Raw genomic sequence first — 15106 nt, 5'->3', positions numbered from 1 at the left:
ATTAGATGCTGAAAAAGCATTTGACAAAATTCAACACCCCTTTATGATAAAGGTCTTGGAGAGATTAGGGATACAAGGGTCTTACCTAAATATAATAAAAAGCTATTTACAGCAAGCTGACAGCTAACATCAAATTAAATGGAGAGAAACTCAAAGCCATCCCACTGAATTCAGGAACACGACAAGGCTGGACACTCTCTCCATATCTCTTCAATATAGTGCTTGAAGTCCTAGCAATAGCAATAAGAGAACATAAGGAAATCAAGGGGATTCGAATTGGAAAGGAAGAAGTTAAACTTTCGTTATTTGCAGATGATACGATAGTGTACATAAGCGACCCCAAAAACTCCACCAAAGAACTCCTACAGTTGATAAACTCCTTCAGTAACGTGGCAGGATACAAGATCAACTCCAAAAAATCAGTCGCCCTCCTATACACAAAGGATAAGGAAGCAGAGAGGAAAATCAGAGAAGCATCACCTTTCACGATAGCCACAAATAGCATAAAATATCTTGGGGTAACTCTAACCATGGAAGTGAAGGACTTATTTGACAAGAACTTTAAGTCTTTGAAGAAAGAAATTGAAGAGGATACCAGAAAATGGAAGAATCTCCCTTGCTCTTGGATTGGGAGGATCAACATAGTAAAAATGGCAATTCTACCAAAGGCAATCTATAGATTCAATGCAATCCCCATCAAGGTCCCATCAAAATTCTTCACAGATCTTGAGAAGAAAATAATCAACTTTATATGGAAAAACAAGAAACCCAGGATAGCCAAAACAATCTTATACAATAAAGGAACTTCTGGAGGCATTACCATCCCTGACTTCAAACTCTATTACAGAGCTACAGTATTGAAAACAGCTTGGTATTGGCATAAAAACAGAGAAGTCGACCAATGGAATCAAATAGAAGACCCAGATCTTAACCCACAAATCTATGAACACCTGATTTTTGATAAAGGAGCCAAAAGTACACAGTGAAAGAAAGAAAGCATCTTCAACAAATGGTGCTGGCATAACTGGATGTCAACCTGTAGAAGAATGAAAGTAGATCCATATCTATCACCATGCACAAAACTCAAGTCCAAATGGATTAACGACCTCAATATCAATCTGAACAAACTGAACCTGATAGAAGAGAAAGTGGGAAGTACTCTACAACATATGGGCACAGGAGACTGCTTTCTATGTATAACCCCAGGAGCACAGACATTAAGGGCAACATTGAATAAATGGGACCTCCTGAAACTGAAAAGCTTCTGTAAAGCAAAGGACACGGTCACTAAGACAAAAAGGCAGCCTACTGACTGGGAGAAGATCTTCACCAACCCCGCAACAGACAAAGGTCTGATCTCCAAAATATATAAAGAACTCAAGAAACTAAACTTTAAAATGCTAATTAACCCAATTAAAAATTGGGGTACTGAACTGAACAGAGAATTCTCAACAGAAGAAGTTCAAATGGCCAAAAGACACTTAAGGTCATGTTCAACCTCCTTAGTGATCAGGGAAATGCAAATCAAAACAACTTTGAGATACCATCTTACACCTGTCAGATTGGCTAAAATAAAAAACACCAATTATAGCCTTTGCTGGAGAGGTTGTGGGTTAAGGGGTACACTCATCCATTGCTGGTGGGAATGCAAACTTGTGTGACCACTTTGGAAAGCAGTGTGGCTGTTTCTCAGGAAATTGAGGATCAGCCTACCCCAGGACCCAGCAATCCCACTCTTGGGAATATATCCAAGAGATGGCCTACCATATTATAAAAGCATTTGTTCAACTACGTTCATAGCAGCATTATTTGTAATAGCCAGAACCTGGAAACAACCTAGATGCCCTTCAATTGAAGAATGGATGAAGAAAGTGGGAAGTACTCTACAACATATGGGCACAGGAGACTGCTTTCTATGTATAACCCCAGCAACACAGACATTAAGGGCAACGTTGAATAAATGGGATCTCCTGAAACTGAAAAGCTTCTGTAAAGCAAAGGACACGGTCAACAAGACAAAAAGGCAGCCTACTGACTGGGAGAAGATCTTCACCAACCCCGCAACAGACAAAGGTCTGATCTCCAAAATATATAAAGAACTCAAGAAACTAAACTTTAAAATGCTAATTAACCCAATTAAAAATTGGGGTACTGAACTGAACAGAGAATTCTCAACAGAAGAAGTTCAAATGGCCAAAAGACACTTAAGGTCATGTTCAACCTCCATAGCGATCAGGGAAATGCAAATCAAAACATATACATATTAGAAAAAATGTGAAGAAAGTACATATACATATTAGACTACTACTCTGTGGTTAAAAAAATGACATCTTGAATTTTGCATGCAAATGGATGGAAGTAGAAAACACTATTCTGAGTGAGGCAACCCAGACCCAAAAAGATGAACATGGGATGTATTCACTCATTATTGGTTTCTAGCCATAACTAAAGGACATTGAGCCTATTATTCATGATCCTAGAGAAGCTAAATAAGAAGGTGAACCCAAAGAAAAACATATAATTATCCCCTCGATATTGGAAGGAGACAAGATTGCCTGGCAAAAATTGGGAACTTGGGGGTGGGGTGGGATGGGGCTAAAGGGAGATGGGGAGAGAAAAATGTGAAGGGGAGGATGGGGAGAGCATGGGGGAATGTGATGGTTGGGATAAAGGAAGGGTGGACATGGGAGCAAGGAAGTATATATCTTAATTAAGGGAGCCATTTTAGGGTTCCCAAGAGTCTTGACTCTAGAGGGGTTCCTAGGTGTTCAGGGATATATCCCCAGCTAAGTCCTTGGGCAGCTGAGGAGAGGGAGCCGGAGAAGGCCAGATCCTATAGCCATACTGATGAATATCTTGCATATCACCATAAAACCTTCATCTGGCGATGGATGGAGATAGAGACAGAGCCCCACATTGGAGCACTGGACTGAGCTCCCAAGGTCCAAAGGAGGAGCAGAAGGAGGGAGAACATGAGTAAGGAAATCAGGATGGCGAGGAGTGCACCTGCCCACTAGATGGTGGGGCTGATCTAATGGGAGCTCACCAAGGCCAGCTAGACTGGGACTGAAAAAGCATGGGATAAAACTGGACTCACTGAACATGGTGGACAATGAGGGCTCCTGAGAAGCCAAGGACAAAGGCACTGGGTTTTGATCCTACCGCATGTACTGGTTTTGGAGGGGCCTAGCCTGTGTGGATGCACATCCAAGACCTGGATGGAGAGGGGAGGACCATGGACTTCCCGCAGGGCAGGGAACCCTTACTGCTCTTCGGGCTGGAGAGGGAGGGGGAGGGGAGTGTGGGGAGAGGGAGGAAAATGGGAGTCGGAGAAGGCGGACATTTTTAATAAAATAAATAAATAATAATACAAAAATGAGCTGTATAAACATAATACCTTAAACGAGAATAGAAATATACATATAGCAAAATTGACCTTAATCTTGTATCAGTAAATCAAAATCCATACTATCATCTCCCCCTTATTTTTTTTTAGAAATTAACTGTGACCATTAATTATTTATAAACAACCTTCTTTAAATGAAAATAAAACATTTATAAACAATCATTTGGGAATTTGGGCATAGTTTTCTCCATACTGCTTCCTGTTGTTTGGTGGATAAAGAATTTTTAGGGTTCAGAGACTTTTCTGGGGGTCTTGTTCCATCAAACCACACTAACCTAGAAGGAATCTACAGGTTCCCATCTTCTGTGGAAACAAAAGCAGAACCTCTTTTTCAAAGTAACATATCTGTAGACTCAAATTTTGAAGTCAAGACACTTGTAAAATATATATGTTGGTTTGGCTTAGTAGCCCCAGAATCAAATGTTTTCAGCAGTTAATTCATTAACAGTCAAAAAATTCAAAGAAAACACAACAATATATAGCCTTTTATTCTATTTCTTTTATTTTAAATTTTTAACTTTTGGTTTTTTGAGAAGGGCTTCTCTGTGTAGCCCTGGCTGTCCTGAATCTCACTCTAGACCAGGCTGGCCTTGAACTCACAGAGTTCTATTTGCTTCCGCCTTCCAAGTGCTGGGATTAAAGGTGTATGCCATGACCTCCTGGCCCTATGTATATTTATTTTAAATACTGTAAGCCATTTAGAGTATTTTTTGTCTGAATCTGTCTTGTATACCTTTATCTTTTTCTGACCTCATGAGTCTTTAATCTGCTAAGTGCTTTGGCTAGGATTAATGCTCTAGTTTTGGTGACTCACTCCTTGGCTTCCGGAGAGTCCTGCCTCCTGGAGGAGGTATTGGTGGGAGCCATGTTTTTTACAATTCAGTGGAGTTTCTAGGTCCATGCCACCACCAAGAAGCATGCTGATGGCTGCTCATAAACAGCATTTAAGTGTTTGGTGGCAGGGCCTCTTAAAAGAGCTGCAAGTTATTTGCTGCTAACATTAATTACAACACTGTTTGGCCAATGGCTCAGACATATGCCTAGCTAACCCTTACATCTTAAATTAACCTGTTTCTATTAACCTATGTATCACCACAAGGCTGTGGCTTACCAGTAAGTTTCTAGCGCCTTTCTCCTTTGGCAACTACATGGTGTGTTTTTGGCTCTGCCTATTCTTTCTGTATATTTCTGTTCAGATTTCCTGCCTGGTTTTACTCTGCTAAGCCATTGGCTGAAACTTCATTCATCAACCAATAAGAGCAATACATATACAGAAGGACATTCCACATGAAGGTGTTGCACTAAAAGCAAAGAAACGAGCCTTGATGTGGGGCCTGGCTGGAGCCAAGTGCACAGCTCTCAGTGCAGATAGCGTGAAGGCCCACACAGGGATACAGTCCTGTAGCATAGTGGCAGTTATGTGGAAAGGCTTGTCATATTGTCCACAATCACAAAGAAACAGACAGCACAGCTGGCCATTTTTGTTTTATTGAAATGTTTGTTCAGCTTTTCTATTACTGAGCTTTATGAGTTTTTGCTTTTTTTATAACTATTAACTCCTTTTAAGTAGATACTGTTGTAAGTCTTTGTCCCAGCATGTAGGCTGCTGCTCTGTGTCACTGATACATTTTCTTTGCTCTGCAGAAGCTTTTAATTTATATACTTGTCCTGCCCTTATGGGAGCTCTAGATATGGCAGCCAATAGAGTGTCGGGGCCATGCATGGAAAGAAAGACAGGAAAAGGTGCCTGTTCAGCACAATTGCTGTCTCCCCAGCTGGCAGCTGTGACCAGGGCTGTTTGAATCTGTGGATGTGTGCAGAAGCCATCTCTTGTGACCGCAGGCTGTTTGAATCTGGGTGTAGGCAGATGTCATCTCTTGTAGAATGTTGTGGATCAAGTCCTGCATACTCATTTAGTTTGCTTTTATGAAATAAATTTATGGTATGATATTTTAATGTTTTTTGAGAATATAATATTTCTCCATTTTCTTTTTCTCCCACAAACTCTCCCATATATCCCTCGCTGCTCTCCTTCAAATTCATGACCTCTTTTCTCATTGTTATCGTATGCATATATGTATACCGTATATATTCCTAAATATAACCTGCTAAGTCTGTATAATCTACTTGCATTTGTTTTTAGGAGGTGACCATTTGATACTAGACAACCAATTATTATTGTGCATTTTATGAAAAAAAAAACACCTCTCCTACTTCCAGTTTTCCTCAGTTGCCTAGTTTTGTGTAGGGTTGAGGCCTTGTGGGATTTTCCCTGTCCGGTTTGATTTGTCCCTTGGTCTTGTCCTTGTTCAGCTCACATTTGAGTAGTCATGTTGGTGAGACTTTGTGAGTGTAGATTCTGACATTACTTGCAGCCACAATCTCACAGCAAAGTCCCTGATCCTCTGGATCTTACGCTTCCTCCCACCCTCTTCCACAATGTCCCCTCAACCTTAGGTGTAGGAATGTCTTGTAGATTTAACCATTGGGACTGGGCCCCACAACTCCATATGTTTGGTTATGATTTTCTGTAATGGTCTGTTGTAGATAAATTCCCTTGATGAGGGGTAAAAACTACACTTATCTGTGGGTATAAGGACAGATGTTTATAGATTTTTGTTAGGGATTAGGCTGGTGTCACAAATTAGTGATTGTAGATTCTCCTCCAATGATTACTAGCACTGAGTAGTTAGCTAGGTTTCCAGTACCAGGCATGGTTTCCTTCTTGTTGAGCAGATCTTAGGTTCAAATAAAGTACGCATGCCACTGTTGCACCCCTAGGGTTATCATGCAATGGAGTTGTTGAGGTTGTCATAGCTGTGTAGGACTTTGGAAGCTTGCATGGTACCTTCTGATGGTGTGATATTCTGAAAGTCTCAGTTATATCTGTGTCTTACACAGTGAGTTGATTTTGATCTGCAGAGAGGGTCCAGTTTCATCCTTTGGTGTGTGGATCCAGACTTCCTGGGACAATTCCCTGGATGGAAGCTGTTTTTTTCTTAGTATGCCTATCTGGTGCTCTTGTCAGCAACTATCCTGAACTTTCCATTTTGTTCCAATTGTCTGGTTTTTCTTAGTTTCACACTTTTTTCCTTAAAACACTTCCATTTGTGTTTGGGCATTTTGCCTATATGTATATCTGTGCACCAGTGGGCATGCCCAGTGCCTGAATTGGTTAGAACAAGACACTAAATTTTTCAGAACTACAGTTACAGATGGTTGTGAGCTACCACGTTGGTACTGGAAATCAATCCTGGGTCCTCTTGGAGAGCAACTAGTGTTCTTAACCACTGAGCCAACTCTCCAGGCACTGCTCTTGACCACTGAGTTCTCTTAACATCTCTTTCTTAGGCATACAGTATGTTGTATGTGCGTGTTTCACACTATGTTGCTCAGGCTAATCTTAAACATGGGGCTCAAATGACCCTTCTGCCTTAGCCTAATATGCTGGGATGACAGGGACATAAATCATGGCACCCAGCTTGTATTTCAAATCAGGATTGATCATGTGTCCAACTTTCCTCAGAAATGGTTTGCCTTTTTTAAAAAATATTTCTACATGAGTTTTAGGATTGAACACCTGACTAATGCCACTAAGATTTTGCTGCCAGTTGTACCGAATCTATATATTCCTATGGGTAGTGTGGGCATTCTGATAAGATTTATTTGGATTCACAGTGTGTCCTTCCATTTTCTCTTTCTTTGACCAGTGATTTGTTTTCATTTTTGGACTAGACCAGGCTGGACTGGAACTTATTAAGTTCTGCCACCTCTGCCTTCTGAGTGCTGGGTATACCATTAAGTCTGGCTCAAAAATTTTGGATTTCTAATCAAGAAATTTTTGCTAAAGCATTAAGAATTTATGTTTAAAGAATAAGACACAGCCAAGTGGTGGTGCATGTTTCTAGTCCCAGCACTTGGAGGGCACAGGCAGGTTGCTCTGAGTTCAAGGTCAGCCTGGTCTACAGAGGGAGTTCCCAGACAGCCAGGAATACATAAAGAAACCCTGTCTCAATAAGAAAAAAAAGAAACAAAATAAAACAAAAAAGAGTAAAAAAAGTAAGACATGTAAGAGTTTCAGAAAACAGTACTAGATTTATTGAAAGACATGTAATTGAAGTATAATTATGTAAACTTAAGTGGCACATGATTATGATTAAATTAATCTGAATTTTATATTTACATTTTCAGTCCAGAGCATTTCATTCATGCAGTGGTAAGAAGCACTGATTTTCTGGTTTTTTCTTTCAAATGTCCATCCTCTTGAGAAATGCAAGAGCACTCAGCTGAAGTTGTTACCTACTGTTTGAATATATGATACCCTAACAGTTTAAGAAAGCCAAAGCCTAGGAAATTTAAACATTATTTGTGATATATAAAACATATACAAATATATATACTAACATATATGTATTAGTATTATATATGTGTATATTATATAATAGTTATATCTGGCTTTGCCTATCTTTGAAATTGTCCAATATTCTGAGCTGTGGCAGCTCTCTAGGAGTCTGCGGATGTGTCAAGGAGCTTCTTCTGCTCATCTGGGATGTCATTCATGGCGTCTTCAGACAGCTGGTCTGCAGAGAGCGTGTCCTGTGAAGAAACTGTCTTCCAGGTCTGGATATTGGCCTGCATCGTCAGGAGGGCCCTGCTCTTCTGGGATGTCAATCATGACTTCACACAGCTTGGAAGCAGCAGCTACTACATCCGGGGGGGGGGGGAATAATTATGTGTCCAAAGCCCTGATACTGGCCCTGGGGTGAGGATGACTTTGAACCTGGAGAACCTGCATCGCGTGGCGATGAGGAGAGCAGACTTGTGTGTTCAGTATGCTCTGGGTCTTCGGGAAAACATTTTATTGGGCGGATAACCTCACATTGTTCTCCCTATAAGACTATATAAAATAGCCAAAGGTTATTTTTAGTACTGTAAACATAATTCTATAACCACTCCCTTCCCCCTTTTGTCTTCCCCAAACCTGAAGAGCCTGTGATGGCACTGCTTTCCATATTTTCTCATTTCTTAAGTTACTAGAGTAAATGACCTTATCCTACAGATTTGTGTCAGGTTACCACACAAGCATGAGGACCTGAGTTCGATCCTCAGCACGGGTACAGAGCTGGGCATGTTTGTAGGCCCCGTGCTAGCAAGGCAGAGATAGGATCCCTGGGGCTCTCTGGTCAGCCATCCTAGCTGAATCTGTGAGCCCCAGGACAGCGAGAGACCCTGTTCCAAAACCCAAACTGAACATGCCGAGGGACCACACCTGAGGGTCATCTCTGACCCCACGTGCACACACACAAACCTACCTTTCCAATATACACACACTAACACAAGTTAAACAGCTGTTACTTACCGACACGTCTCACTTGCTCAGAAATATCATCTCTGATATCTGACACATCCCACATGGCGAGGAAGGAGTCGAAGCACGAGCCTTTCTCTGCATCTTGCACGTATGGTTTATAGGAGAAGGAATAATGATGGGCAATGGCCGCAAAGAACATTTCAATACAGACTAGGAAATCCTACAACAGCCACACAAATATCAGATATCTTTGGGCTTCGATCTAATCTTTCTTTTTTTAATATTTATTTATTTATTATGTGTAAAATATTCTTTCTGTGTGCATACCTGCAGGCCAGAAGAGGGCACCAGACCCCATTACAGATAGTTGTGAGCCACCATGTGGTTGCTGGAAATTGAACTCAGGACCTTGGGAAGAGCAGGCAATGCTTTTAACCACTGAGCCATCTCTCCAGCCCCTCGATCTAATTTTTCAAATTGCTAACTTTTCAAAGTTACTTAGAGTATCAATAAATTTGAAATATAATCCAGATTATATTCCTTTTTCAACATTTTTCCCCACTTCATAACATGACAAGCAAGATTTGCGTCTCTTGTGCTTTCCCTCACTCAAGAATTTCTCAATGCATTACACAAGCACTGAAAGGAGCCATGCAGACATAAGCAGACCAGGAATAAAATCAGTACCAATCAGTCCCTATGGGCCGTTTCTCTCGGATTCTCACTCCTCACTACAGAGTAAGCTAACAGTCTTGCCCACTGTTTACACATTGGCAGGTTCTGGGCATCACTGCATTAAATAGCTTAAACAGTAACACCCCCCGAGTTCAGAGACAGCCCTACTTACCTGCAGACCTGTGGCCACAGCTTCGGCACTTTGCCATTCCCATGGAAGCTTTTTGGAAATAACGCCAACCTTAACCACCAAAGCTATAAGAACTGCTTGCCTGGATGTCAAAAAGAGGTAAATGTCAAATTTAAACCAGCTGTTTTGTGCAGTTAGGGGCTAGGGAGGTGGCTCAGTAGGCAAAGCACTTGTACAAGTGTGAGGAAGGTCCTAAGTGAGAAGCACAGAACCCAGGTAAGGCTGGCATGTAGCACACACACGTAAACCAGCGTTCCTGAGGGGAGCTGAGAGGTGAGACAGAGTCTGGGGAAGACCACAGGCCAGCAAGCCTTATGTGTGTACAGTGAACAATTAAGAGACCCTCACCTCAATGCAGGACACGGACACCCAAAGCTCCTCATCTCCACATGCACACATGACATGGGCATGTTCCCACTCACAATAAACACATACATAACATATACACAAAAAGATTAAAATACGCAACCACAAACAGTTAAGGCCTCAGTGTATCCTAGGACTCCAAACTATCCTGCCTTCAGGACATATTCCCAAACAAACTGTTTACATTAAATATACACACCTTGCCTTACAAATGTATTAGCTTCATAAGATGAATTTCATTATGTATTCTCAGAACAACATTGATTTATATATCTTTGTTTTGAAAACATGTACAAATAATTAGATTCTGAGTTCTAACAGTGTGTTTACATGTGCCTACTAGGACTTTATTTTATTATTTATTTATTTAGATACAGGGACTTTCTATGCAATCCTGGTTTTTCTAGAACTTGTTATGTTGACTAACCTGGCATTGAACACAAGATCTGGCCACCTCTGCCTCCCAAGTGCTGAGATTAAAGACACATGCCATCATACCTGGATAATTACCAGGATCAAAAAATTACTATTTATTTTCGGCCGTGTATATGAGATCGGAGGACAACCCGCTGGCGCCATTTCTTTCCCTCTATCGTGGGCTCTTGGGTGGAACTCCCCTCGTCACGTTGGCAACGGCAAGCCTCTTTTCCTGCTGACCCATGCCGCAGCTCTACTACTCTGTCTCATCCCCCTCCCTTTATGATTAGTGTGGCAGGGTCTCTGGGGGCAGCTGTGTTCTCTACTTCTGCTTTTACAAGGGTGTTGGGGATCAATCTCAGTTCTTTGGTGTGCACAGCAAGGGCCTTTCCTTGCTGAGCTATCCTGCCAGCTTATGTCTGCATGGTTCCTTTCAGTGCTTGTGTAATGAACTGAGAAATTCCTTTTTTTCTGTTTTGGTTTATTTTTTTATATTTAAATTTTTCCATCTCCTCCCCTTCTCCTGCCCCTTCCCTCCCTTCCCCTTCACCCATACACCCCTCCCTCTCCAGGCCAAGGAGCCATCGGGGTTCCCTACTCTATGTTAAGACCAAGGTCCTCCCAGCTCCCCCCAGGTCCAGGAAGGTGATCAACCAAGCTGAGAAGGCTCCCACAGAGCCCGTCCATGCAGAAGAATCAAAGCCCAGCGCCTTTGTCCTTGGCTTCTCAGTCAGCCTCCACCGTTGGCCACATTCAGAGAGACGGGTTTGGTCGCATGATCCATCAGTCCCATTCCAACTGGAGTTGGTGATCTCCCCTTAGTTCTGTCCCACCGTCTCCATGAGTGAACGCACCCCTCACGTTCCTGACTTTCTCCCTCATGTTCTCTCTCCTTCTGCTCCTCATCAGGACCTTGGGAGCTCAGTTCGGTGCTCCAGTGTGGGGCTCAGTTGTTTTCTTCATCTATCGCCAGGTGGAGGTTCAGTCCATATGGAACTCCACTGCACAGGATCAGGGATTCTGAGAAATTCTTGAGTGAGGGAAAGCAAAAGAGACGCAAATCTTGCTTGTCATGTTATGAAGTGGGGAAAAATGTTGAAAAAGGAATATAATCTGGATGATATTTCAAATTTATTAATACTCTAAGTAACTTTGAAAAGTTAGCAATTTGAAAAATTAGATCGAAGCCCAAAGATATCTGATATTTGTGTGGCTGTTGTAGGATTTTATCATCTGTATTGAGATGTTCTTTGCGGCCATTGCCCATCATTACTCCTTCTCCTATAAACCCTACATGCAAGAGACAAAGGAAGGCTCGTGCTTCAACTCCTTCCTCACCATGTGGGATGTGTCAGATATCAGAGATGATATCAGATATCAGAGATATTTCTGAGCAAGTGAGATGTGTCAGTAGGTTACAGCTGTTTAACTTGTGTTAGTGTAAGTGTGTATATTGGGAAGGTAGGTTTGTGTGTGTGCATGTGGGGTCAGAGATGAACCTCAGGTGTGGTCCCTCAGGATGTTCAGCTTGGGTTGTGGAACAAGGTCTCTCGCTGTCCTGGGGCTCACAGATTCAGCTAGGATGGCTGACCAGAGAGCCCCAGGGATCCTATCTCTGCCTTGCTAGTATGGGGACTAGAAACATGCCCAGCTTTGTACCCGTGCTGAGGATCGAACTCAGGTCCTCATGCTTGTGTGGCACCCTGACACTAATCTGTAAGATAAGGTCATTTACTCTAGTAACTTAAGAAATGAGAAAATATGGAAAGCAGTGCCATCACAGGCTCTTCAGATTTGGGGAAGACAAAGGGGGAAGGGAGTGGTTATAGAATTATGTTTACAGTACTAAAAATAACTTTTGGCTATTAATTTTATATTGTCTTATAGGAAGAACAGTGTGGGGTTATCCCAAAAAACAATGTTTCCCCGAAGACCCAGAGCATACTGAACACACAAGTCTGCTCCCCTCATCGCCATGTGATGCAGGTTCTCCAGGTTCACTCCACGGCCAGTATCAGGGCTTTGGACATACGATCACTCCCCAGAATACAGCTGTTTCATTCCATCTCTCTAAACAGGACATCCCAGAAGAGCAGAGCCCTCCTGACAATGCAGGCCAACATCCAGACTTTGAAGATACAGTGTCTTCACCGGACACGCTCTCTGATGACCAGCTGTCAGAAGACGCCATGAACAACATCACAGACATGAAGAAGGAGCTCCTTGACACATCAGCAGACTCCTAGAGAGCTGCCACAGCTCAGAAAAACATACATGTTATCATATATATTTGTTTTCCCGGAGACCCAGAGCATACTGAACACACAAGTCTGCTCTCCTCATCTCCACGTGATGCAGGTTCTCCAGGTTCAAGGATATCCTCGCCCCAGGGCCAGTATCAGGGCTTTGGATACACAATTACTCCCCAGAATGTAGCTGCTGCAGCCAAGCTCTGTGAAGACATCATGATTGACATCCCAGAAGAGCAGGGCCCTCGTGACGATGCAGGCCAATATCCAGACCTGGAAGAGTCGTCACAGGACACGCTCTCTGCAGACCAGCTGTCTGAAGACGCAATGAATGACATCCCAGACGAGCAGAAGAAGCTCCTTGACACATCTGCAGACTCCTAGAGAGCTGCAACAGTCGTCTTTGTGTATAGGACAAGATCTGGACAGTTTAGAATGTTGGAAAATTTCAAAGATAGGCAAAAGCCAGATATAACTACTCTATAATATACACACATATAATACTAATGCATACAAATAATATGTATGTGTTTTATATATCACAGTGTCTAAATTTCAAACAGTAGGTAACAACTTCAGCTGAGTGCTCTTGCATTTCTCAAGAGGATGGACATTTGAAAATAAAGAAAAAAAAATCAGTGGTTCTTACCACTGCATAAATGTAATACTCTGGACTGAAAATGTAAATATAAAATTCAGATTAATTTAATCATAATCATGTGGCATTTAAGTTTACATAATTATTCTTCAATTACATGTCTGTCAATAAATCCGATACCGTTTTCTGAAATTCTTACATGTCTTAGTCTTTTACTCTTTTTTTCTTCTTCTTCTTCTTTTTGAGACAGAGTTTCTCTATGTATCCTGTCTGTCTTGGAACTTCCTCTGTAGACCAGGCTGACCTTGAACTCGGAACAGCCTGTGCTAGGACAAGAAACGTGCACCACCACTTGGCTGTGTCTTACTCTTTAAACATAAATTCTTAATGTTTTAACAAAAATTTCTTGATTAGAAGTCCCAATTTTTTAAAAATATTTATTTATTTATTATGTATGCAATATTCTGTCTGTATGTATGTCTGCAGGCCAGAAGAGGGCACCAGACCTTATTAAAGATGGTTGTGAGCCACCATGTGGTTACTGGGAATTGAACTCAGGACCTTTGGAAGAGCAGGAAGTGCTCTTAACCACTGAGCCATCTCTCCAGCCCAGAAGTCCCAAATTTTTAAGAAATTTTTCAGCCAGACTTAATGGTGTAGCCAGCACTCAGGAGGCAGGGGTGGCGGGACTTGATAAGGTCCAGTCCAGCCTGGTCTAGGCCAAAGATGAAAACAAATCACTGGTCAAAGAAAGAGAAAATGAAACTAAATGTAAGGACACACTGAATCCAAATAAATCTCATCACAATGCCCACACTGCCCATAGGAATATATAGATTCAGTACAATTTCCAGCAGAATCTTAGTGCCATTAGTCAGGTGAACAATCCTAAAACTCATGTAGAAATATTTTTAAAAAGTCCAAACCACTTCTGAGGAAAGTTGGACACGTGGTCCTTCCTGATTTGAAATACAAATTCATGTCCCTGTCATCCCAGCATATGAGGCTAAGGCAGAAGGGTCATTTGAGCCCCATGTTTAAGATTAGCCTGAGCAACATAGTGTGAAACACGCACATACAACATACTGTATGCCTAAGAAAGAGATGTTAAGAGAACTCAGTGGTCAAGAGCAGTGCCTGGAGAGTTGGCTCAGTGGTTAAGAACACTAGTTGCTCTCCAAGAGGACCAGGATTGATTTCCAGTACCAACATGGTAGCTCACAACCACCTGTAACTGTAGTTCTGAAAAATTTAGTGTCTTGTTCTAACCAATGCAGGCACCAGGCATGCCTAGTGGTGCACAGGTATGCCTATAGGCAAAGCACCCAAACACAAGTGGAAGTGTTTTAAGGAAAAAAGTGTGAAACTAAGAAAAACCAGACAACTGGAACAAAATGGAAAGTTCAGGATAGTTGCTGACAAGAGCACCAGATAGGCATACTAAGAAAAAAAAACAGCTTCCATCCAGGGGATTGTCCCAGGAAGTCTGGATTCCACACACCAAAGGATGAAACTGGACCCTCGTTTACACCAGACACCAAAATCAACTCACTGTGTAAGACACAGATGTAACTGAGACTTTGAGAATATCACACCATCAGAAGGTACCATGCAAGCTTCCAAAGTCCTACACAGCTATGACAACCTCAACAACAGCAATAATCAAAAGCACATTCTCAGCGCTTCTGATTATTGAACGCTGGGGATGGAACCCAGGGTTGTGTGCATTAGAGGCAAGCAAGCATCTCCCATCTGAGCGACATTCCCAGACTTGAAGTTACTTCTCAGTCAAGGGAAAAGTTTTACTAAAGTTCCTTGTGTATTCACTTCTTCTTTCTTTCTTTCTTTCTTTCTTTCTTTCTTTCTTTCTTTCTTTCTTTCTTTCTCAGTCAAG

The 15106-nt window shown here is 41.9% G+C and overlaps 1 protein-coding gene across 5 annotated transcripts in view; it reads left to right on the top strand.

Moving 5' to 3' along the window:
• Positions 1–15106, top strand: part of LOC119801630 (protein arginine N-methyltransferase 9) — a 68303-nt gene that overhangs the window by 45771 nt on the left and 7426 nt on the right. Inside the window, exon 13 of one of the 5 annotated variants that reach the window (XM_038312219.1) lies at positions 12444–13410. The exons of the other annotated variants lie outside the window; for them this stretch is intronic. Within the exon in view, the coding sequence (XP_038168147.1) occupies positions 12444–12611 (168 nt within the window). The 3' untranslated portion in view covers positions 12612–13410. Of the gene's footprint in view, positions 1–12443; positions 13411–15106 lie in introns of those variants that run through there. 5 annotated transcript variants of the gene reach the window in all.

The sequence above is a fragment of the Arvicola amphibius genome, chromosome 15, assembly GCF_903992535.2.
Source record: "Arvicola amphibius chromosome 15, mArvAmp1.2, whole genome shotgun sequence".
Classification (NCBI taxonomy): Eukaryota; Metazoa; Chordata; class Mammalia; order Rodentia; family Cricetidae; genus Arvicola; species Arvicola amphibius.
Note: the sequence above shows the minus strand (reverse complement) of the source record. Positions and strands in the feature narration are given on the sequence as shown.